Source organism: Malania oleifera, chromosome 2 (assembly GCF_029873635.1).
Source record: "Malania oleifera isolate guangnan ecotype guangnan chromosome 2, ASM2987363v1, whole genome shotgun sequence".
NCBI lineage: Eukaryota > Viridiplantae > Streptophyta > Magnoliopsida > Santalales > Ximeniaceae > Malania > Malania oleifera.
Window position 1 is genome coordinate 150,784,486 of NC_080418.1, and position 26,259 is coordinate 150,810,744.

A 26,259-nucleotide genomic window follows, 5' to 3' on the forward strand; every position below is an offset into this window, starting at 1 on the left:
TTACAAGACTTTAAATTGAATTTATTTAGATTTGAGAACCACTCAATATTATATTTTATATATATATATAATTCACACAAATTCAAATCCAAATTCAAAGTTTCAATTCCACGCTCTCGAACAATATAAAATTTTTCGAAAAATCCTCCGATTGTTGGTGTCTATAAACAAAAACATATATGTGTGTGCGCGAGCACGTGAGAGAGAGAGAGAGAGAGAGAGAGAGAGAGAGAGATGCTTCCCATGTGTACCCATGTTGCTAGGTTGCTTGAATTGGTTCATTATATTTAATTTACAAAATCATTGTGTAACACTACATTAACCCATTTCTCCAAACCAATTAATATTACAAAGCTGATCATCTGTGGAACTCTAGCTGATTAATCAACGTGATACAATAAGATGATGTGTGTAACGTGCTCTGGATAGCAAGGCAATGTCATAAACATGTTTTAAGTTTTAAAGAACTCTTTTTTCATACAAAAACTCTCCATTAAAACTGGAGACCCGCGTCACTTGCAATGTGTCTCCTTTCTTTGAACCTCTGTATCCGAGACCTCACTAATCAACGTCACGGTAGTTTTTTCAGTTAAAACCTCGGTCGCAGGTACTTGAAGAGGCTCCAGAGAATCTACGATATCTCGCATCAGAGGCCTTGCTTTTGGGTTACGGTTGAGACAGTGATAAGCCAGCATTGCTGCCTTGTGAACTCCTTTCCCCGGGTAATCTCCTTCCAGTCTTGGATCGATAATGTTCAGCAGTTTCTTCTTCTCCCGGAGCAACGGGTGAGCCCAATCCGTGAGGTGCTGCTCTCGCGCCGGCCTGCATTTGTCTAGAGATTTTCTTCCCGTGAGGAGTTCAAGAAGAACAACCCCGAAGCTGTAAACATCGCTTCTAGGACTAAGATGGCCTGCACAAAGGGAGGTGGCTTCAGCATGCATGATCAGTCTCAACCTTGAAAAATATTAAATTGACTTCTCATCACTGCAAAATTTTTTATGGACTATTTCAGATACCAAAAAAGGGGAAAAAATAATAATTCAGGACAGCAAATGGCAATGAAATATGCTCATTTCTGTCATTTAAATTCACAAAAACCAAAGATTTATGCTATTTAAAGCTACCCTGTGATTCCAAAGGTTCAAAAGATCCGAGTATGCAGCATATGAATTCAGCTCAAATGACAAATATAGCGAAATAAAGTTGCTTCGAATGGCAGACGAAGAACCAAAAAATGGAACTATTTCATTTCCAATTTCTCACGTCAGTCACACAGGCCTCCTCATATAGTGCAGAAGTTTTTGTAGCGAAGATTTTAAAAGTTCCAGCAGTGAAGGCAATAAGTTACCTGTCATGATATACTCAGGAGCTGCATACCCATATGTCCCCATTATTCGAGTAGATACATGAGATTTATCGCCTTCTGGTCCATCTTTTGCAAGGCCAAAGTCGGCTAGCTTTGCATTATAGTCCTGTTCATACGAGTGTAAAATCAAACCAAAACCGCAAGTCAAAGCTAGTAAGATGATAATAAATTTGTGGAAGACAGGTACCTTTCAGGCTTTGTTTGGAATATGGAAAATATGAAGGAAAACAAAAGAAAATAAAAAGGAATTCACTTTTCCCTTGTTTGACTGCCAAGAAAAAGTGAGAAAATGAATAATTTATATAGCAAATCAATGAAGAAAATCTGTATTTTAGATCATATTCATTTGAACAAATTCTCATTCTTAGTATTTGATACAAAAAGAAAATATAGTAGAAAATTAATTTCTTTCTTATTTTCTTTTCCTTTTCCTCTCTCGCACAAAATCCTTAATGCATACAAATCCAAGGAATTGAAAAATCATTTTCCAACAGTCCACAAATATCAATGCTTTAGACCCAATGTTCCAAATAAAGCGGGTTTTGGACAGCAGCCAATTTGTAACTGAAACCCGTCTTTGGTACCATGAAAAGTATACACACAATATGATTCCACAATTTTCACCACCAATATTAGCAAGCAGTAGAAAGTCATGCGCTGCAGACTTCAAGTTTGCTCCAAACATAACACAGACATTTGACTTCTTCTTTTTTTTCAGGGTTTATTTCCCGGGAAAAAGGAAGGCTCCATGCCTCGACAAATTACACCCTCATCCAATAACATTAAAAACTCTTGCAGTTCTGAATTTATTTGTTCATCAAACAAACGAAACCCATATGGATTACTTGATAATAAACTAATATACAGATTCTACTATACTAACCAGGTCTAACAAAATATTTGAGGTCTTAAAATCACGATAGATGACGGGTTTCTCAGCTTCATGGAGAAAGGCAAGTCCCTTTGCAGCACCGAATGCAATCTTCATTCTAACAGACCAAGAAAGAGGAAGCAAAACTCCTGCAACCATGATGCCATCTTTAAAAATAATAAATTATACCAAAATATTAAGAAGATTAAACGGAATACGATAACAAAGACAATGAACAATTGGTCTGGCACGTCAATGAAACCTGAAATATTTGCTTAAAATACAAACAGAATTCCAGAAATTTCTGAAGCATGTCCAAAAACAAGCCTCACTTTCAAATTCTTCTCCAAATGTCTTCTTAGAAACTGCTAGAAATCATTCCTCCGGGATGTCACTTTCATCCAGAAGCAACTATCTACTTACTAAATTTAATAACTTCCCTATCAAATTAATCATATAATGCAGCTAGAGTGCTGTTTTTACCTTCACCTTCCTTTTCTTGATTTGAGAAACACATCTAACAGAGCACTACAAATCCTTATATCAGCCATTGCTAGTTGCTGTTTGTTTTACTTCATTTGAAAACCACAATTACATCCATATTTGATTTGATTTTACTATGTTTGGAGGTTTGAGGGGGAGGAAGGATTTTTCAAATGAAAGGAATGGAAAAGGATCCCCCTCCCCTCCTTCCAAGCATAATGAATATGGGTCCTAAATTAAGTCTCACTGTACCAACAATGATGGGGCTAGGATCTCCTTCATTACAATTAAATTCTCTCAATGCATCTTTGGGTAGCTGGACGAATGCCATATAGGATAGTAGTTCAAATTTTATCCATGTGAATTTAAATTTTATCAATGTGGCATTTGTTAAAGCTTGATATACATTGTTGGCCCACAACCTAAGATGTAGAGACCCGGAAAATAGAAATAATAAGAAAAACAAAGAAAAAGAGGATAATGGTTTGGTAAGGACAAAAACGACGACAATTTTCAGGTTTCTGGAGTGCTCAGAAAACCATCGACGATTTTCTCGGCAGTGCTGAAATTAAAGAAATCCCGCGAGCTTCATTTGTTAAATCAAAAACAAAATCTCTCTCTCTCTCTCTAAACTCTACGGCCCTAACCCCCTTTTCTCTTCATTTTCGCTCCAATTATGGCCTGTTTTGACGATCAAAAGTTACCATGAGGGTCGTGGGGTGATTCTCTGCAAATTAACCGGAGTGGATTGTTGAGTTGGAGCTTTGGGGCACCACTCCAAAACCAGGGTAAGTAAGGTATTTTAAGGTTTAATTGTTAATTTGGAGTATATAGGGTTTAGGAAATGCTAAATGAGAAATATTATGAGGGTTGAGTTGATTATGTGGGGAAAATGTGATTTCAGGGTTTTGAACTTCGAACGCCACGGGGCGTGGATTTAGGGTTGTTAGCAGGCTTCTCAATAAGCCAGGTAAGGGAATAGATTAAGTCAGGTATTTTCAGAAAATTAATTATTGAATATACAGTATCTGATTCAGAAATTTATATATGATTTAGTATAGCTTTTGGGAATATTGATGTTGAACTGAGGAAACTTCGAAAACAGATTTAACATTATTTTGTCAGCAAAATATGTTTTCCCAGGCCAGATAATTTATTACAGGGTAGTACTCACTTGTGTGTGGCATGAGTATAAATTTTACTGTAAATAATGATATGTCAGAATATTTTATGAATTCACAGTACAAGCCTGAATTGACAACAGTTATTTTAGAAAAACTATAAACAGTACAAAAATTATATTTTCAATATATTATGATATTCAGTCGGCCCAGATGTCGTGAACAGATTTATATATATATAATAGTTTATTAAAAAATTATGATATGACAGATTTTATGCAGAAATATGAAATGAAATATGTTTCAGTTATATATTATATAAAATGTACTATATGATATCAAAATCCCTGATGGACTAGGTATGTTATGAGCATGGTACCGTAGCTAGCTAGCCAGATCAAACAGTATAGCCCCTATTTGCCGACTCGAGAAGTGTTGCGGAGAGTAGGATGGGCGGACTAGGTCGGTGTTAGCTGACAATGTAACCCCTGTGTACCAACCCGGGAAGTGTTGCGGAGAGTAGGATGGGCGGACCAGGTTGGTGATAGCTGACAGATTAATCACACTATTTAGAAAGTGTTGGGTCGGAGGCCGATTAGCCTCGAAGTGTTGCGGAGAGTAGGATACCCACTGTGTGCCGACCCAAGAAGTGTTGTGGAGAGTAGGATGGACGGACCGGGTTAGGTGGGCAATCGTGCGTAGTTATGTCATGTTTGACTTAACCTGATAAGTCAGCCAGAGTTAAGTCCAACCCACGGGCCGCACAACCCAAATCATGCGGGGTTAATTCATGATATACAGTTATCCATCTAGGGCATAATTTTAGTAATATACAGATATAGTAGATGTTTTATATGTATACAGAAATTTAGTACGATACAATATGTTATGTTGATTTACGATTTATTCAGATTAATACAGAACAGTTTTACCTGACTTGTCAAATGCAGTTAAATTATGTACAGATCTTCCTTACTTATCAAATATAGTTTATCACAAATAATAGATGTTTATAACACAATAATACTCATATTACCACACACTGATATTAGTTTATTTCCCTTATTGAGAGGTGTCTCACCCTAACAATACAAACATTTCAAGAAACCCTGATAGACAAGTGGACCGAGCTCCGAGATAAAGGAGGCTGATAGTGCTACCTTGATTGAAGGGTAAGTATTTGGATTAAAATCAGGATGGATTTTTGGGGGTATGACCTTAGGATATTTATGGTTCTTTTTGGTATGTACATGTGTATTTTGGTTATAGTAAAACTCTGGTATTGTATATAAGGTTGAATAAATCGTGGTTTCCGCTGTGTAGTTATCATGTATGTATGGACAGGTATATAACCGGTTTCCTTTGGGGTCCAGGTTGATTTAGTGTATGTTTTATGGTATTGGAGTTATTATTATTATTATTATTATTAATATTATTATTATTATTATGTGGGAAAAAATATATAACTGAATTTTCGGGGCTTTACATAAGAGCTTAAGCTTTTAGGTAAAGCAGTAATCTAACATGGTACCAGAACTCTAGTTATCAGAAGGTCCTGAGTTCTAGTCTTGTCGTCCGCTTTTATTCTATGGTGTTATTTATCATTTGTTTATCTCTCCACGTGTTGTCGGGCTGCACGTGCGGGGGAGTGTTAAACCTTGATATACATTGTTGGCCTACAACCTAAAAGTTTAAGCTTTTAGGTAAAGTGGTAATCTAACAACATTCACCCAAGGAGTGCACTGAGGAAATCACCTATAACCCAACATATCTAAAAGCGGATTGGCAATGACAATATCTATTACGTACTATGTAACTTGAGGTTTTGGGAAAAGAGAGGAGCCAAAAGAGAGGAGGGAAATGAGAAAATAAGGGTGGACAGGGAAATTAACATTGCTGTGAATGTTTTAACTGCCATTTTATTAGATTCATTGATTTTTTACACTTTTGTTCTGTACTAGTTATCATTTTGATCCCTAGGCTATTTCCTTTATCGTTTATTAATGAACACGTTAAAGGCTTGATAAACATTGTCGGCCAACAACCTAACAGATTAAGCAATTAGATAAGGTGGTGTTCTATAATGAGTAATGGTCTCCAGGAGGTCTTGGAGCCTAGTCTTGTTGCCTTCTTTTTACTCTATGGTTGCTAAAACTCATTATCTAATTCCCCGTAACAGGTGTTATTTATTATTTTTATTTTATCTCCACATTCAAGCATGGAATCAGGCTGCACATAGTAGATAAAGTGTGTTGATCTCAGTTAGCTCAATCTTCATCATAATCTGCAGTAACAAATGCTGCAATACAAAAGCAGCAGCAGATCATCTCTCACTCAGCTAATCAGTTAATTCTTGTGTAACAGCAATCAGTTGTATCAGTTGATTAGCATTGTAGTTAGTTAAGTTAGTTGTTTAGTTAAGTTGTTATTTGATTCTTTGGTTGTTTCTTTAGTTGTTAAATCATTGTATATATTTACACCCTTGTAATCTTCTCTGAATATGGAATAAGATTGAAATACTTTCATTCAATTTTAACATGGTATCAGAGCATTTTACTCTCTATTTTCAATTTCTAAATTCTTGATTTCATTTTTTTTTTTTTTTTTTTTTCGAATATCTCAATGGCTTCCACTGCTAGTTCATCGCAAACAACATCTACTTCCAATTCTTCGCAAGTTGTGTCCAATTCAAGCACAGCAATGGCGGACGAATATGCTAACAATCCTTATTTTCTTCCTGCAAATGAAAATCTAGGTTTTGTTCTTACCTCTCAACCTCTCACTGGTCAAGAAAATTACATGAGTTGGGCTAGATCAATGTTCTTGGCTTTGAGTTCCAGAAACAAGTTTGGATTTGTAAATGGCTCAATCACAGAACTAGATTCTTCTTCCCCATTATTCAATTCTTGGAATCGCTGCAATACCACAATTCTTTCTTGGCTAACCAATTCTCTGAGTATGGAATTGAAAGCTAGTGTGATGTACATCAATAATGCAAAGGATTTGAGGTTTGATCTTAAGGATAGGCTATCACAGGGTAACACACCACGATTGTTTGAACTTGAGAAAGAAATCTCTAATCTTTCACAAGGTTCACTCTCAGTGAGTTCCTATTTTACAAAATTCAAGACTTTATGGGATGCATTTATCAGCTATCAGCCTTTTACTGTTTGTTCTTGTGTTTGTACCTGTGGATCCAAGGCTTCTCATTTGGATGCTCAGCACAAGGAACATGTTTTCAGGTTTCTGATGGGCCTAAATGATAGTTATAGCAATCTTATTGGTCAAATATTATTAATAGAACCATTTCCTTCATTAAGCAAAGTTTGTTCTTTGGTTCTACAAGAAGAAAAGAGAAGGAACATTGGTCATGGTACCATGGGTTATAATCTCGAAGCTGCTGCTGCCATGTTTGTTAACCACAACAAAGGGCAATTTCAGAATCACAATGGTGGCAAAGGAGGGCATTCTAAGAAAGAAAGGCCAGTTTGTACCTATTGTGGTCTAACAGGTCATATAGCTGATAAATGCTATAAACTTCATGGTTATCCTCTAGGATACAAACCCAAAGGAGGAAACAAGATTATGGCTAACCAAGTGACAGGTGGTTTTAGGAATTCTGATCCCACTACTGCTTTGACCAATTCTCAGGGCACTAATTCTCAAGTTAATGGTCGTTTGCCTGGTTCTTTGTCGCATCTTGGTCTTCACTTAGAGATCATGCATGCATCAAATAATTTTGGTGGTTCTTTTGGAGCAGCTTCTATGGAGTCAAATTTCTCACAACAGCCTTCCTTGGCACAATGTCCAATTACTCAAGCTCAATGTGAGCAGTTGCTTTCCTTTTTGAAAAATCATTCAGCATCCGAATCAGGAATTGGTACTCAAGTTTCTCATCAGGCTACATATGTTACGGCACTTGTTGCATCTTCTACTCCCTATTGTTCTTCCAATTTTTCAGGTAACCCCTTTTGGTTTCAACCAAATCTATCTCATTTCATTTTTTCTACCCAATCTGTTCATACACATGACTTTAAATCCAATGATTGGATCATTGATATTGGAGCCACTAGCCATATGGTCCATTATGTCTCTCAACTGACTTCCTATACTTCCATTGTACAGTCTTATGTCTACTTGCCAAATGGGAAAAAGGCCTTATTCACACACATAGGCACAGTGCAACTTTCTTCTACTCTGACTCTCACTAATGTTCTATGTGTCCCTACCTTCAGTTTCAATTTAATTTCAGCTAGTAAGCTTAACAAAAATCTTTCTTGTTGCCTTATATTTCTTGGTAATTGTTTTTTCATTCAGAACCTTGTTCTATGGAGCACGATTGGTCTGGGTAAAGAACATAATGGGCTGTATTTGCTGCAAGATTCTACTGTGCACACTGCTCTTGCTGTCAATACTGTTCATGCTGGTCATTTTTCTTCAGAATTGTGGCTCACTAGGCTGGGTCATCCTTCTTATTCCAAGTTTTCTTTGCTTAAAGAAGTTCTTGACATAAAAACTTCTAAGAAACCAGATTGTTGTGATGTTTGTCATTTTTCTAAGCAAGAAAAGACTACCCTTTGCTTGGAGTAGTCATGTTTCAAATAAGCCTTTTGAGTTAATACATTGTGACCTATGGGGTCCTTTTGCTACTTGTACTCTTGAAGGTTTTAGATATTTTTTATAACAATTGTGGATGATTTCACTAGATGTACTTGGGTTTACCTTGTTAAACAAAAATCTGATACTCAGTTTCTTCTTCCTCAATTTGTTGCATTAGTTAAAACTCAATTTAATGCCATAATTCAGACCATCAGGAGTGACAATGGCACTAAATTTTTCCTTAAGGATTTCTTCCATAATAATGGCATCTTGCATCAGTTGAGCTATGTTGATACTCCTCAACAAAACACCATTGTTGAGAGGAAGCATCAACACATCCTAAATGTTGCAAGAGCATTGTTATTTCAATCCAAGGTACCATTGAACTACTGGGGTGATTGCATATTGATTGTTGTTTACTTACTCAATAGGATTCCTTCCAAGTCTTTAGAAAATAAGAGTCCCTTTGAGCTTCTTTTCAATAAGTCTCCTTATTCTCATTTAAAATGTTTTGGCTATTTATGCTTTGCTTCTACTCTCTCTCACAATGGGCACAAGTTTGCACCTAGGGCTAGAAAATGCATGTTTATAGGCTACCCTCATGGCATTAAAGGATATAGCTTTTGGATATTAAGACTTGTTTATGGTGTGACTCTTATACTTTGGATTTCATAAACAAAGAAGAAAGAGAAACATGAAGGGGCAGCACAGTAGGGGCTTGTCGATGAGTGTCCTGTGATCGTCGACGAGGAGACAGCAAGGACTCGTCGACGAGTGACCAATGCTCGTCAATGAGAAGATCCCGAAAGGCCCAAAAGTTCAAAGTTTCTAAGATACCGAAAGCAAAAAAATGGGATCATAGACGAGTGGAATGAGTCGTCGACGAGTGTTCTTCTTGGTCTCGTCGATGAATCCCCTGTTCTCGTCGACGAGAAGTTCTGGGCTACGAGCAGTTTTTTGAATTTTGAATTTGAACGTTGGGGTGGTTGAGTAAACAGAGGGAAACCTCTGAGAGTGTTATATATGTCATTCTAGGCATGTATTGAAAAATGAGAGTGATCATTTGAGAAGTGTATTGTGTACTTTGTGATTTCCATAGTGAAATTTGTGTGTCATTGCTTCCGTGGATGTAGGCTTTGCCGAACCACGTAAATCTTGTTGTTGTTCTTGTTCTGGTTCTGTTTCATTTGCTTGTTATATTTATTCTGCTGTGTATCTTTATTATTCGATCCATATCTCAACAAATTGGTATCAGAGCGATTGTTGTTATGGCATCGGGATCGTCTTCTGCAAGATTTGACATCGTCAAATTTGATGGAACCGGGAACTTTGGTTTATGGCCGAGGAGAGTGAAGGACATTCTTGTACAACAAGGAATGGCTAAGGCTCTACTTGATACTCAACCAGAAGGAATCGATGAGGCAACATGGGTAGATTTGAAAGCAAAGGCCGCTTCTACAATACGCTTGTATTTGGCCGACGAAGTACTCTATCGGGTGATGGAGGAGGATTCTCCAGTAGCTATATGGCGAAAGTTAGAGAGTTGGTACATGTCCAAATCTCTTAATAATAAACTTTTTCTTACGCAATGCTTGTATTGACTTAAGATGGTTGAAGGATCAAACTTAGATCAACACATTAATGCTTTCAATCAAATTATTTGTGATTTGATGAGAGTTGGTGTTAAGTTTGATGAGGATGACAAAACTTTGATGTTGTTAAACTCTTTGCCCTCGACCCATACCTATGAAAATCTAGTGACCACTCTTATGTGGGGAAAAGAAACTCTTGACCTAGAAGAGGTAACAAATGTTTTGCTAAATTTTCATCAAAGATTAAAAATATGTGATGAAGGAGAAGGACTTGTGGTAAAGGGTAATAACGAGCGAGGCAAAGGAAAATCCAAACATGGATCAAGTCAAAAATCCAGAAATCAATCCAAGAAGAAGAAAGAAATCCAGTGTTATAAATGTGGTAAAAAGGGGCATGTGAAACTAGAGTGTCCAGATTGGAAGAAGGGAAATTCTGAGAAACATGAGGGTACTTCAAAATCTGTGAATGTTGTTCAAAAAGGAGGTTCAACGTGTAATGATGGTGATGTTCTATCAGTTTCAACGGGGTCAGATAATCTAACAGACTCTTGGATACTTGACTCGGCATGTTCTTATCACATAACTCCGAACAAGGAGTGATTCAACACTTACAGGTTAGTGAATTATGGATCAGTTCTTATGGGTAATGATGCTTCTTGCAAGATCATTGGCATAGGAAATGTAAAGATAAAAATGTTTGATGGTGCTGTAAGAACGTTGTGTAAAGTAAGACATATACCAAAGTTGAGGAAGAGTTTGATATCATTCGGTACTTTGGATTGTAATGGCTTTAATTACAAGTCCAAAGATAGAATTATAACGGTATGGAAAGATAATCTAACTATAATGAAAGGGTGGAGACTGGATAGGAATATTTACACATTGCAGAGAACTACCGTTGTAGGTGGAGCTACAGCCATAGAAGTTGAATCAGATGAGACCGTCTTGTGGCATATGCGTGTAGGGCATATGGGGGAACATGACATGAAGGAACTACACAAGAGAAAACTTTTGAAAGGCTTGAAATCATGTCAGCTAGAATTTTACAGGATTTGTGTTCTTGGAAAACAGAACAAGACAAAGTTCGAATCAACTAAACACAAGACAAAGGGTAATCTTGATTATGCGCATTCAGATGTTTGGGGCCCGGTTAGAGTTGCATCAAAGGGTGGACATGTGTATTATGTAAGTTTTATTGATGATTACTCACAAAAGGTCTGGTTTTACTTCATGCGTCACAAATCAAGTACGTTTTCCAAGTTTAAAATTTGGAAGGCTGAAGTGGAAAACTTGACAGGGAGGAGAATCAAATACTTAAGGTCGGATAATGGGACCGAGTACGCTGATTCTCGATTTATGGAGTTTTGTGTGGAGCAGGGCATCAAAAGACACTTTACAGTTCGCCGGACATCTCAGCAAAATGGTATAGCATAACGGATGAACCGGACTCTTAATGAAAGGGCCCGATGTCTCAGATTAAATGCAAGGCTACCGAAAAACTTCTGGGCCTAGGCAATGAGTATGGCTTGTTTTCTAATAAATCGATCACCAAGAGTGTAGTGACCCAAACATTTAAATAATTAAATAATGGAAGAAGGGGAAAAGGAAAAAGAAAAACAAGGCCTTGTCGACGAATTCAGGGGGTTCGTCAACGAGACCAATCGTCGACAAGGGATCATTTCGTCGACGAGAAAGTACCGAGAGTACGTTTTAGGCATCTTTGAATTTCGTCGACAAGAGAAGAGTTCGTCAACGAATTGTCTTCTTGACCTCGTCGACGAAATAATGTGGCTCGTCGACGAAGGTCAGTGTATAAATAGTTCTAAACGCGATTTTTCAGTCCATTTTCACGCAGGAACCCTTCTCTCTCTCTTCCTTCGGCTCCCCTTACTTCTCTCTAGGATTTCAGGTCGATCTTTTACCGGTTCGACGATCCGAGGCCACCACGACGCTCCTGGGGAAGTTCTCTTCATATCTGCCGAAGTAGATCATTGGTGGGGTTAGTTCGGAATCCATCCCAGATTCAGGGTAAGACTTTTTACTCAATATTTGACTTCTTCACAGTTGTAGAAAGCGTAGTACGCGTAGAAATACTGAATTTTAGTTCTGGAGAATATCATTTTCAGGATGTTAAACGGGGAACCCTGTGAATGCAGGACTGTTTTTCTTAAGGGATTTTCAGGAATCAGGTAAAGGGATAAACTAAGCTAATTGTATTATGAAAATTATGAGTAAAATTGTATAGCATTTGATTTCATGAAAATATATGTATATAAATGTATATATGAGTATTATGTTGGAAAATACTGCTAAAAATGATGATATGTTTTGGATATACATAATACCCATTTTTGTGTGGCATAAGTAAAATTTATGATGAATTACTGTTTTCTGAGAATATGATAATGCTATGGATATGTTTTGCTGGCGTACGAGCCGAGTTATGGATATGTTTTGCCGGCGTACGGGTCGAGCTATGATAAAATATGAAATGCCGACGTACGGGCTGATGATTTTCATGATATAAAAATGTACAAAATGATGCGATGATATTGAGTTGGTAGTTAATAATATGAAATATCCATGTATCACAGTTTGATTATATGTTATATGTTATCAGAACCTAGTTGGCTTGGTTTAGGCTAGCACTTGCACGGTACCGTTGCTATGTATTCATGATCATCGTGATATTGTGTTAACGTTGCTATACGGAATAGCGTGAGGACGGATAGTCGATGTGGTTTTACGAAGTGTGGATACCCCTGGTGCACAGACCAGGTCTGGTAGACTCATTGGACTTACAGACTGTACTTTTGACTTAACAGTGGTTGGCCAACCATTGTCAGGTCCCGCCTTCGGGTCACATAACCCAGTTATGTGGGGGTAATACATAACAACAGCAAGCTAACCTACCAAAGTTGTTTTCTTATTATTATTATTGTATGAGATGAATTATGCTTAAAGAAATCCTGTATATTCTGTTATGCTATGATTATACATGTTTTTCCCAGAAATGATACATACAGTTTTACTGGTTATGTTTATGTATATGTATATCACAGAAAAGCTCATGTTGCCACACACTAGCATTAGTTTATTTCCCTTACTGAGAGGTGTCTTACCCCAAAATTTCATAAACATTTCAAGAGCCCCAGATAGAAGAGCGGATAAAACTCCGCTGAAATAGTTACGGCTGGTCTGCCCTCTCTGAAGGGTATGTATTTTGTGATAGGGTCAGATGGATTTTTGTGGGAAGTGACCCTATGACTCTTTTGGGTGGTTTACATATGTACATACAGTGGATATAGTAACTCTGGTATTGTGATGGATGACATTGTATATGGTATTATGAGTTATTTACGATTTTATGTTTTCTGCTGCTTAGGCTTCCATGCTGTTGAATCCCTGGTACCCACGGATTCAGGTTGATTATGGCCAGCTAGATGTGTTATACTGGCTTTATTATATTATGGAAAAAAAATATATGTGAAAATTAGGCAGGTCATTACAAAGGGCATCACTAGAGGGTAGAGTGGCAGAAGAGGTTTGGACAGGAAATGCAGTAGACTATTCCGAATTGAAGGTATTCGGGTGTCCAGCCTATATTCATGTATCTAGTGAGGAGAGACCTAAACTTGACCTAAAGTCTCGTCATTGCATCCTTTTGGGATATCCAAAGGGTGTGAAGGGGTACAAGCTATGGGACCCAATGACAAACAAGGTGGTGATCAACATGTAGTCTTTGATGAAAAAGCTACGGTGAAGCGTACTCAAGAGTATGATGAACAGAAACAAGAGCCAGAAAGCTAGGGCAGTGATGAACATGTTGTGCAGGTGGAGTTGGAAGCTCAAGGCAATGAAAATGATCATGGTCCTATGGTTGTAGAGAGTTCTAACTCAGGAAACCAGCAAGTTGACGATATTCCTATACGGAGATCCAGATGCACCCTCAGGCCTCCACCAAGGTATGGACTTGAAGAGTTAGTATCTTATGCTTTCCTTACTAGTTGCAACGATCCGACTACTTTTCAATAGGCAATGCATGGCCAGGAGAAAGATAGGTTGATGGGTGCGATGATTGAGGAGATAGAATCACTACATAAGAACCAAACTTTGGATTTGGTGGAGCTTCCAGATGGGAAGAGACCAATAGGTTGCAAATGGGTATATAGAAAGGAGGAGGCAATTTCAGCAAAGGAAGGAAAAAAATTCAAGGCACGGCTGGTGGCAAAAGGATACTCACAGAAGACGGGGATAGATTATGATGATATCTTTTCTTCAGTGGTCCGACATATTTCTATCAAAATTATGTTGGAGTTGGTAGCCCATTATGATATTCATTTGGAACAAATGGACGTGAAGACGGCATTTCTTCACGGTGACTTGGAGGGACAAATCTACATGGTACAGCCGAAGGGGTTCATTGAACCGAGAAAAAAAAATTTTGTTTGCAGGTTGAAGAAATCTCTTTATGGGCTGAAACAGTCTCCAAGGCAATGGTATAAACTGTTTGATTCTTACATGATCAAGATTGACTACAAGATGTGAGTATGACTGCTGCGTATATGTGAACAAGCTTGAGGATGGTTCTCTTATTTTCTTGTTATTGTACGTCGATGACAAGTTGATAGCTGCAAAGGATATAATTGAGGTGAATCAGTTAAAGGACCTGTTGCATAAGGAATTTGACATGAAGGATCTTGGTTCAACCAAGAAAATACTTAGGATGGAGATTTGCTGTGACAGAACTACTCCATGTCTCCAAGTGATAGAAGGGAGACATACCCAACCAAGCATTTCAAGTTCAAGGTGGAGCAGTTAAACATGTTTTTCAAGATTCTCCTAAGGGGCGTATAATCGCCAAGGTGGAGATTGTTGTTTGTGGTGTGGCTCTTATACTTTTGATTTCATAAACAAAGAAGAAAGAGAAACATGAAGGGGCGGCACAGTAGGGGCTCGTTGACAAGTGCCCTATGATTGTCGACGAGAAGACAACAAGGACTCGTCGATGAGTGTCCTGTGCTCGTCAACAAGAAGATCCCAAGAGGCCTAAAAGTTCAGAGTTTCTAAGATACCGAGAACAGAAAAATGGGATCGTCGACGAGTGAAATGATTCGTCAACGAGTGTTCTTCTTGGTCTCGTCAACGAGAAGTTCTAGGCCTCGAGCAGTTTTTTGAATTTTGAATTTGAACGTTGGGGTGGTTAGGTAAACGGAGGGAAACCTCCGAGAGAGTGTTATATATGTCATTCTGGGCATGTATTGAAAAATAAGAGTGATCATTTGAGAAGTGTATTGTGTACTTTGTGATTTCCATAGTGAAATTTGTGTGTCATTGCTTCCATGGGTGTAGGCTTTGCCGAACCACGTAAATCTTCTTGTTGTTCTTATTCTAGTTGTGTTTCATTTACTTGTTGTATTTATTCCGCTGTGTATCTTAATTATTCGATCCATATCTCAACAAGACTAATTTTTTTTTCATATCCAGAGATGTTCGATTCTATGAGCACATTTTTCCTTTTGAAAATTCTGTTAATCCTTCTATTTCTTATCTAGATAATTTTGTTTTTCTTCATTGTACTTCTGGTTCTTCTGATTTTCATTATGTTCCTGTTTCTTTATCTCCTCAATTTTCTTCACATTCTCCCCATTTTGATACTTCTCCACAATCTAGTCCACCTTTACCTACTTCTACAGAACATTATTCTTCTAATCATGATTCTGAAATTCCTAGTTATTCAGCAAATGATCCTTCTAGCTTTGATTCTGCAGATGCTCTAGTGCCTACTCTCCCCTCTCCTTCCATAATTCCTCTTCCTCCTTTAAGAAGGTCTACTCGATCTCATCATCCTCCTTACTTATCAGATTATTCTTGTAAGCTTGTCAGTACCAAACCTGCCCCTAGTTTGCCATATGATGTTTCTAATGGCCTAAGCTACTCTCATCTTGGTCCCTTTTTTCACTCTTTAGTCATGGCTGTTACTTCTACTCCCTCAGAACCTGTTTCCTTTCATCAAGCAATGTAATATTCTTGTTGGCCTAACAAGGCTTACGACTCTAATTTTGATTATAACAAATCAAGGTAATTTGATATGTTTCCAAGTTGAAATGTTTCAAGAATCAAACGTTAGAAAGCTCAAGTTCAAGCAAATATAAGCATACAAACAAGTGGTTCAAAGCTTAGCTCAAAGGTTGTTAAAATTCAAAGATTGACATATTCTATGAAAGCTTAAAGTTTGAAAGATTATGAAGCTCAAAGAAAGGACTCAAAATAAAGACATGCATGAAGACTACAAGAGTTGAAGGATTTAGAGTCTTAAGGAAGCTTTCGTGTAAGTACTTCAAGTAAAACTCAATATAAAAAGTATTGAAACTCTTTAAGGACAAATTAAAATCTTAAGAAACCATTTTTAAAAACCTTGAAATATGATTTCCAAAGTTATAAGGTCTCAAATGAAAAGAGTTTTCAAAGTCAAATCTTAAAAAACAAAGCTAGTTGAAAGCTCAGGCGCCTGCCCAAAACTCCCAAGCGATTGAATTGTGTTTTTTAAGAACTGGAAGACAGAAAGGTATCAGGCGCCTGATGGTAGCCTGACAGACGCCTGCCTGGTCATCTAAGGCGCCTACCTCTGTTTTGACAGGCGACTGCCAATGTTCTGACTTTTGAATTTAACTGAGACAGGCGCCTGACTAGTCATGCCAGGTAACTGCCACTCAAGAGATTTTTAAAAATACTAACGGGAAAATTTTTACATTTGGTTTCTTGGGCTCCAATCTTTTTGTAAACTTGACCAACACTCCAAGTAAACCTGGGGAGCAAGGAATTAACTTTTTAAACTCTATAAATAACCCCCAAGACAAATATTTTAATTACCAAAAAATATTTTTCAGCAATCTAATACTCCCAAGTACTCTCAATTCTCAAAAGCTTTCTTGCTCACATCTTGCTAGTATCTCAACTGAGTTCTTGCTGATCATCTCACACGAAGTTGTACTTTAAAGTCTGAATCTTTCGATCAAAGGAAGATTAATCTGGTGATAGAATTTCATTGAGCTTCAATTTCTTTATATTGAATTTACATTGAAGTATATTGTGCTGATTGTTGTACTAACCTACTCTATCTGAGAGTGTCTCTTATACACAAATTCTCTTCTACTTGTTTCTTGTTTCTTGTTTCTTGATGGTTCAAGGCAATTGGATCGTTGTAACCAAGTGTGGGGTATCACTTAGAGAGGAATTTCTACCTGTAAAAGAGGGAATTGTAAAAGGTTTGCTCCGCCCGGAAAGGAGTGTCTAGTGGAATCCTTTGGTGGTATTGGCCAAAGGCGAGGACGTAGGCTGGGGATAAGCCGAACCTCGTAAAAATCTCAGTGTTCTTCTTTCCCTACTCTTTATTTTCAGCACCTTTATACATTGTATTGTGTTGTATGCTAAGTGCAGGCTGCAGAGAACAAAACTGAAATTAAAAGAAAACTCTTAATAAAAAGAAAGTACGTTTTGATTAACACTTTGCGGAAACCCAAAAGGGAGTACGTTGGTTAATCGTTTGCGGAAATCTTAATTAAGAGAGCAAATAATTTCATTTAAATTCAGGGCTTGCAATTACTCACAGGGCTGCTAAAACAAAAATTTTCAAAAGCTGAATCCACAAGTGCTACAAATTGTGATTGATTGAGTATTTTTGATTGGTTATTTTGAGTTATTGATTGGTTGATTGATTGGTTAAGTTTTTATTAACTTGTGGTGTGTTTAGTTTTGGTTTGTGAATTGATTGAATTAATAAGCGGTGTGTTTGATAAAACAAGTAATTCAAGAATCCAGAAAAGGAACTAAAATTTTTTAATAACCCAATTCACCCCTCCTCTTGGGATAACTACATCACTTTCAATTCTAAGTGGAGAGAAGCAATGGACAAAGAGATTGCTGCTTTCGAACTCAATGACACAGGGACTCTCACTACACTGCCTCCTGGTAAATCTCCCATTGGTTGCAAATGGGTGTACAGAATTAAGTATCACCCTTATGGTTCCATTAAAAGGTACAAGGCTCGTTTGGTTGCCAAGGGTTTCACTCAAAAACTTGGCTTAGATTACTCAAGAGACTTTTTCACCTGTTGCCAAGTCTGTTTCAGTGAGGATAGTGCTTGCTTTAGCTGCTGTGAAAGGGTGGTATTTACATCAACTTAATGTCAATAATGTTTTTCTTCATGGGGATTTAGTTGAGGATGTGTACATGTCTCTTCCACCAGGCTTTCACAGCAAGGGGGAGCATCTTGTTTGTAAATTGAATAAAAGTCTTTATGGACTTCAGCAGGCCTCTAGGCAGTGGTTTGAAAAATTCTCTACCACAATTTTGCAGATGGAATTTGTCCAATCAAAGTCTGATTATTCATTGTTCACACACACATCTGGTTGTTCTTTCATAGTACTACTGGTTTACGTCGATGATATCTTGATTACTGGTAATTATCCTTCTTGTGTTGACAATTTGAAGCAAGTACTTGATGCCAAGTTTGGTTTGATAGATCTGGGATCACTAAGATATTTTTTAGGACTTGACGTGGCCAGAACTGATAAAGGGATCAGCTTAAACCAAAGAAAGTATGCATTAGAGATTCTGAAAGATACAAGTTTTATAGGCCAGATATTACCTATGCTGTGCATAGGTTAAGCCAATTTGTATCACAACCTAGGGAGCCTCATCAACTTGCAGCTAATAGAATACTTCAGTATCTTAAAGGCTCACCAGGCAAAGGACTTTTCTTTCCAAGCAATTCAGAGCTGCATATTAAATCCTTTTGTGATGCAGACTGGGCTGGTTGCCCAGATACAAGAAGATCATTAACTGGTTATACTGTTTACTTGGGTGAATCATTGATATCTTGAAATCAAAGAAGCAAGGAATGGTTTCAAGGTCTTCTGCTGAAGCTGAGAGCTGAGTACAGGGCTATAGCAAATGCAGTCTGTAAGATCACATGGGTGTTACAATTACTTAAAGACTTAAAGATTGAACAACCTAAGCCAGCCATGCTATTTTGTGACAATCAAGCATCTTTATACATAGCTGCAAATCCTGTATTTCACGAGAGGACAAAACACATTGAAGTGGACTGTCATTTAGTGAGAGACAAGATTATGGAAGGCATGATAAAGACTCTTCATATTGCAACAAATTCTCAGGTAGCTGATATTTTCATCAAGGCATTAGGATTCTCTTCCTTTTCAAGGCTATCAGAAAGGTTGGGATTAAAGGACATTTTTGTTCCAAGGCAAAGCAAGATGAATTCTTCAGTGCAAGTCACAGAGATCAAGGATTGTGACTTGAGGGGGAGTGTTGATCTCAGTTAGCTCCATCTTCATCAGAATCTGCAGTAACAAATTCTGCAATACATAAGCAGCAGCAGATCATCTCTCACTCAGCTAATAAGTTGTTATTTGATTCTTTGGTTGTTTCTTTGGTTGTTAAATCATTGTATATAAATATACACCGTTGTAATCTTCTATGAATATGGAATAAGATAGAAATACTTTCATTAAATTTTAACAAAGTGATATTCTGAAGCCATCTTACAAGACAAGGCACAGGAAATACTTACTCGAGAAGAGATTATTTTCAACGCTACCTCGAGCCATATATTCATATATTAGTACCCGGTGGTCATCTTCGCAGCAGTATCCAATTAGTTTCACCAAATTTGGATGAGAAAGCTGCCCCAAGAATATGACTTCGGCCTAAAAACCCACAAAACTTATAATGAAACGACAAAGGAAACCAAATGGAGTAAAATATAAGATGATAAAACATGTAAACACGGAGAACTTTTCTCCAAAGAAGTGGAGAAAAAATACCAGCCATTCTCTGTGGCCCTGAAAACTGTTATCCCCATCGTGAACTTTAACAGCTACTGGAAGAGACTGAAGCCCTTCCCTTATATCCTTGGAAATGAATCCTTTATAAACACTTCCAAATCCTCCTCCACCCAGCACAAAATCTTGCCTAAAATTTCCTGTAATTATCTTTAATTCATCATATGCGAACACAATTAATGGATTTGCAGCTGAATCACGACGTAGGTACTCTACTTCTTCAGGATTTGAAGGCAATTTACTGTCATCCTTCCTTTGTTTCACTGAGGGGCTCTGATCTTTTGGAGACTCTGAAAAGAAAAGACAGGAAAGCAGACCATCTTATTGTCTGACAAAGAGCAGATTGTATTCTATTATGCACCTTTCACCAAACATATTGACCTAAAAAAATCAGCAAAAGAAAAATTAAATTTCTACCTTCGAATAATAACAAGCTCTGTAAACTATACCAACAAAAGTTAAAATTCTCTCTATAAGAATCAACTCTAATGGCCTAAAGTTCAACAAATATATATACATACACATACATACATTTATATGTATACATACATACTAATATATATATATATATATATATATATATATATATACATACATACATATATATTCAAACTCCATGCAAAAAGAGAAGAGGCTCAGTATGTAATATTGCAGAGTTAAAAGCATAATTTACCTGTGCAAAAAAGCATAAGTGTAGTCAAAGAGAGTAATCAGTTAAAAGCTTAATGAGCATATCCAGCACATGTGACGGAAAAGAACTTTGAAGATACCTTGTGATCTAGAATAAACTGAATGAGCACAAGATCAAACGTGCAACCATCTAATGCTATAACAAGAAAAAGTTTATTTATGAAACAACAACAACAACAACAAAACCAAGCCCTAGTCCCACTAATTGGGGTCGGCTATATGAATCTTTTTCCGCCAATTTATGCGATCATGGACCATTCCTTTTGATAGATTCAAGGATATTAAATCCTTACTCACTATCTCCTCCCAAGTTATTTTAAGTCTACCCCTACCCCTTCTACTACCCCCCACAGTAACTAAGTCACTCTTCCTCACAAGTGTACTATAAGGCCTACGTTGCAAGTGTCCATACCATCTAAATCGTCCCTCCCTTATCTTATCTTCTATAGGAGCTACACCTAACTTACCACGAATATGTTCATTCCTTAATTTATCTTTCAATGTTATACCACTCATCTATCTAAGCATCCTCATCTCGGCAACTTTTACTTTTTGGATATTATTTATGAAACATAAAAGGAAAAATAAGAATAAATGGCAAAGGAAAAATATATGTAGACATATACAAAAAGAAAAAATGAAAAAAATTAAACTTTGTTAAGTTTGGCTGCAGAACATCTAAAGGATAGAATGGCCGTGGTATAAGGACTTGATAGTTTATAGAAATAGACGAGGCAAATGGCAATGCAAAAAATTTTATTAGTCTATAACATGAAATAGACAATGAACGATTACGCCCAAATTTTTCCATGGGAATGTGTATTCCACTCCTATTCCATGTTGGATGGAAATTTGGAATAACATAAACTTTTGCATGAATGACTTTTTTGTAAAATATAATATTCCTATAAATTTTTTTCTATTATCTTATCCCATTCCATGGACCAAACATAATCTAATGTGTTTTATATACTTATATTACTATTAAGATAACATTAAATTCAACAAACTTGACATGGTCGAACTCCAATCAAATGCAATAGTAAACAAATAAGCAATCCAAACGAAAACAGCAAAAGAAACACCATAATTTACTCAATTCAGCTTTCAATCCTACATTCACCGATGAGGGAGGAGAGAATATTTCACTATGAACCAAAGACAAAATGAAGATCAACATTGTACGACACTCAATCCCTATCCCCACACATACCCAACCTAGGACTGCAAACAAGATAGCTGCTCATGAGAAACTTGGTACTGGACTCAATAGTGGCTCATCCAAGCCTATCGCTAATATAATTAAGCCGAGCTTGAGCTTAGTTTGAAATTCAAAAACTAAACGAGCCAAACTTGAGCTACATGATACTCGGGTCGCCAAGCTCGCAAGTTGGCTTATTTAAAAACTCAAACAACAAGCATGTTCTTATTAAGCTTATAAATTAATGAAGTAAATTCATGAACTTTTTTGTGCATAGGCTCAAAAAATGACTTGTCTAGTTTGTTAAGAGGATCATTAATTTACATATAGTTTAGAGCTCATTTTAAATTCACATAATTTTGCACATATATTATAAAATTATATTCTCTATCCACCACTAATTACATATTTATATATATTTTTTCAAAGATATTTTCATAACAGAAGATAATAATAGTAAAACACAAATCAAAGTATTAAACCTTGGGTTGTAAATGACCTAAATCATTTCTTTGTTTAGATTGATGAGGAATTTTAAGTTTAGTTTTAACTTGAAGCCCATTAAAAGACAAAAAAAAAAATTGATTTCATTTAGGCTTATTTTAAACTCTATCAATAAACGAATTGAACATGAACAAGGTTGAACTCAACTCTTCTAGTTAACGAACCATGCTCGAGCATAATTTTAAACCTAGTTTGTCAAACAAACCAAGCCTAATCATATTAACGTTCAGCTCTACTTGGCTCAATTGTAGGCCTAACCCAACCCCATAATTTTTTCTAAAAGAAAGTCCAAATCCTACTAACACAAAAAATATAAATGACCCCTATGAATGAGAAAGAAATTGTTGGGTTAGGTCAAGTCCATACCGAGAACCCCAGCAACCCAAAAAGATTTCACATAGCGGCGGCAAACATAATAAGCAAAACTCAACGAGTGATAAGCCCTACCCTCAGCAAAGGGCCCCCTTTCTAATGAGCCTGCGGAAAGGGTTCCAAAACATCAACAACAATTCTATAAAGAACATTCCACTATTCCAGGACCACAAAAGAGAAAAGCAAGCCTCCTTTACTCTCTTTAAAAACAAATGAAAAAGGAGCAAAACTTTATGAGTGAACATAAAGAAACCTTAAGGTATGCGCGTGTGTACATATATTAATTTTAGTTGTTTTCGTTGCAAAGAATCGGTAAGCCAATTCAAATTCCAGATTAAACATCCTTAAAATTCAGAAAAAGCAAAAAGAGGATGGACAATAAAGAAATAAATAAAAATTAGAACAGCGCATGAGCAGAGTATCAAATTTTAATACGTGGCTGGAGGGAATGCTAATAAGAATCATCAAATTTTCGTCCCAGATATCATGGGAAAAGCAGAATCAGCTGAATGAAACAAAACAAAATAACAGACTATGAGGAGTTTGAATCAAAGTTCTATTCAACGTTCACTAATTTTTAGACAGAAACCAAAACCCAGCAAAGAAATCGCACAAGAAGCAGAACCCAAAGATCAAATTTTAATATGTGGCTGAAGGGAAAGCTCATAAGAATCATCAAATTTTTGTTCCAGATTTCATGGGAAAAGCAAAATCAGCTGCATGAAACAAGACAAAATAACAGAGTATGATGAGTTTGAATCAAAGTTCTATTCTACATTCACTAATTTCTTCAATGAGATTTCATATTAGACAGAAACCAAAACCCAGCAAAGAAATCGCACAAGAAGCAGAACCCCAACTCCCCAAAAAAAAAAATCAGCCTGACTAGAAGAACAAGATTATAAAAAATAAAAAATAAAAATAAATAAATAAATAAATAAATAAAAGTTCACGACAACCCACCTGACTTTGCGTTCGAAGAGACCCTGTGAATTGATGCTTCCCGCCCAAAACAGCAGTTTCCCATTATACCAAACTCAGAAAATAACAGCACAATACCCACTTCCTCAGCAGGAACCCATCATCAGAACCAAAGCTTTTCACGCCCTACTTTATAAAGATCAGATAGATTCACACCTCAAAAAATAATAATAAACTTAAAAAGCACATACACACTGGGGAGAGGAGAAAAAAAAAATAGAGAGAAGAAGAAACAGAGTATGATACAAATCTAAACTACCTGAGACGGGGCTCTGGAGAGTACCATACAAGTTTCTGAACGAACCTCCTCAGCAAGAACTCATCATCAAAAGATTCAAAATTCAAAGCAAAAGCTCTTCACCACCTAATATAGAAAGATGAACCGTAATTTGACACCCCAAGTACGAAATAAAAACGCAGAAAAAACCCAGCATCAGAACAATCAATCTACCTGAGACAGGGTTCTGGAGAATGCAACAGAGCCAAAAAAAAAATTTGCAGTGGGCAATATGTGGGTGAGTGAAAATGTTGTTAATCTATGGAGATTTGTTCTACAGGAGAATGATGACGGGCGGAGGTGGACGTTGAGACTTGGCTATGGTGGAAGTATTGCGCCCAGCTGGCGTCGAGCACTGCTCTGTTTAACTCGATTCAAAAATAAACAAATATATATACTCTTTTTTTGTTTGTGCGCTTTCAATTTTGATTCCCCGTAGTGCGCCACGGCGCATTTTAATCCCTCCCAATCATTTTCCTTCGCTGGCTGAGCTCTCCTTTCCCTTAGCGTGCGCCGTTCTCTTTAACCCGTTCCCACGCCACCACTCTCCGGCCGCCACCCAACGCCACACAAGCCCTACAACGACCTTACCTACCGTTACTCTTTTCTTATTTTATTTTTCTGTAATAAAATTTACAAATTAATCTAGTAAAATTAATAAAATTATTCAGTTCTGAAATTTATTTTTTTTACTTATTTATTTTCAAAAATTGTATAGAAATTATGGCCTTATTTTTTGAAGAATAATAAAAGCTTATCTCCCAAATTTTATAAACAAATACAAGAAAATAAAAAATCAAGTGACGCTTTCATATTTAATAAAAATAAAAGGTAAGAGAAAGATCTTTCCTAGATTTTAAAAATTTTAAAGATGTTTTTTGAGATTTATCAAAAAAACATAAATTTCCTTTACATTTTGTTAAAAAACAAATATTTTGAGAGGATGTCTATGACTTTCGGACAAATCTTAGAAAAGGTATTTGGTATTTTTAAAACCTCAGAGTTTTGAAATCTTAGGGAGATCTTAGTATTTTTACCAAATCTCAGGAAAGGTGAGTGTCTTTTGCCATGAAAATAAAAATAAGTATTTTATACTGAACAAACCTTAATGCTAGGTAAAGAGCATAGATTTCGAACACTGAATTTATATTTGGATAAATTTGAACAAATTTTAATATAATTTTATATTATATTTTATTTAAATCCAATACAAATTCAAGTGTCTCTTTAAATATAGGATAAATGTTGAATCAATTAAGTATGTTGCTCTTCGAATTTCTCTCTAACTTATTTGGGTAATCATGGTTTGCTTTATGAAGAAAAAATCAAATTAAATACACGAGTACTTGTACGAGAATGTACTTTACTAACAAATATTTAAGTACGAGGTGCACAATCATGTTGAAAGATTGATATGTCCAACACATATTTTCTTTAAAAGAAGGAGAAATAGAGCATGAGATTGACGAAGGAAAAGGTGAAGATTAATAAACCTCTAATTAATGATCAAGAAAATAAACTTAAGAAAGGAAGCAGATAGTCTTTTTCATGGTCTTAATTAAATATTGCATTAACATTAATCTTCTATTATCTAATTAAAGAATTTTTCAAAAAATATAGATAAAAAAATTACATGGGAAACTAAGGGGTTATTTGATATCATTGTTAAATATTGTGTAACAAAAACACAAATTATAAATTATAAATTATAAACAGAAACTAAAAATAAAAAACTAGTAACTTATTTAGTTAATATTTTTAAAAATAAAAATAAATTAAAATATTAACTAAAAATATGATGTAAATAATAAAATTGCAAAATAATACAAATTAAAATTACGGCAATAAAAATAAAAATAATTATAATTATTTTACTAAATTATTATATTTTCAAAATTCACTTTACAATAATAATCTTATTATACATGACAATTGAAAAATAGTAACAAAATGACATATTATTCTTTATATTTTTTGAATTAAATAATAATTTTTATCATAGATATTTTTTAAAATTATTTTCAAATTAGAAAAAAAAATAATCTCATTTTTACCACTTTAACCAAAGATTTGATCAATTAGTATTCACTTATTTATTAATCGCAATCGAGAAAAAAATAATTAAAAAAAATTATAAGAGAGATTTATTTGACTACAAATGTTCACCTCTGTCTCTTAAGGAGCATTCTGTCAATCATTAGAGCAGAACATAATAGAATAGAATTAGTTTTTTTTATAATTTTATAATTTTATATTCAATTCTATTATCATTTTATTTAATTCTTACCCACCAAATATTATGGGATGCATGTCCTCTTTCTTAGAATATTTAAGAT

The 26,259-nt window shown here is 36.0% G+C and overlaps 1 protein-coding gene across 2 annotated transcripts; it reads right to left on the minus strand.

The window, feature by feature from the left end:
* Window positions 1-264: 264 nt before the first annotated feature.
* Window positions 265-24,289, minus strand: LOC131149467 (probable serine/threonine-protein kinase PBL16). 2 transcript variants are annotated; one of them, XM_058099919.1, is made up of 8 exons: window positions 24,098-24,289; window positions 23,906-24,010; window positions 23,629-23,772; window positions 19,881-20,188; window positions 19,628-19,763; window positions 2,250-2,386; window positions 1,349-1,472; window positions 265-910 (listed from the first exon to the last, which is right to left on the minus strand). In XM_058099919.1, the coding sequence occupies exons 3-8, from the start codon at window positions 23,690-23,692 to the stop codon at window positions 513-515; spliced, it is 1,167 nt and encodes a 388-aa protein (XP_057955902.1). In that variant the 5' UTR covers window positions 23,693-23,772; window positions 23,906-24,010; window positions 24,098-24,289; the 3' UTR covers window positions 265-512. The 2 variants fall into 2 exon arrangements, with proteins under 2 accessions (XP_057955902.1, XP_057955903.1); XM_058099920.1 differs by having other exon boundaries at window positions 23,629-23,775.
* Window positions 24,290-26,259: the final 1,970 nt, after the last annotated feature.

Coding starts and splice junctions, on each gene's coding strand:
- LOC131149467 (XM_058099919.1), bottom strand. CDS start 23,692: ATGGGAAACTGCTGTTTTGGGCGGGAAGCATCAATTCACAGGGTCTCT. Junction 19,764..19,880: donor AGGGCCACAGAGAATGGCTG/GTATTTTTTCTC, acceptor GTGGGTTTTTAG/GCCGAAGTCATATTCTTGGG. Junction 2,387..19,627: donor TGAAAATAATCTCTTCTCGA/GTAAGTATTTCC, acceptor TCATGGTTGCAG/GAGTTTTGCTTCCTCTTTCT.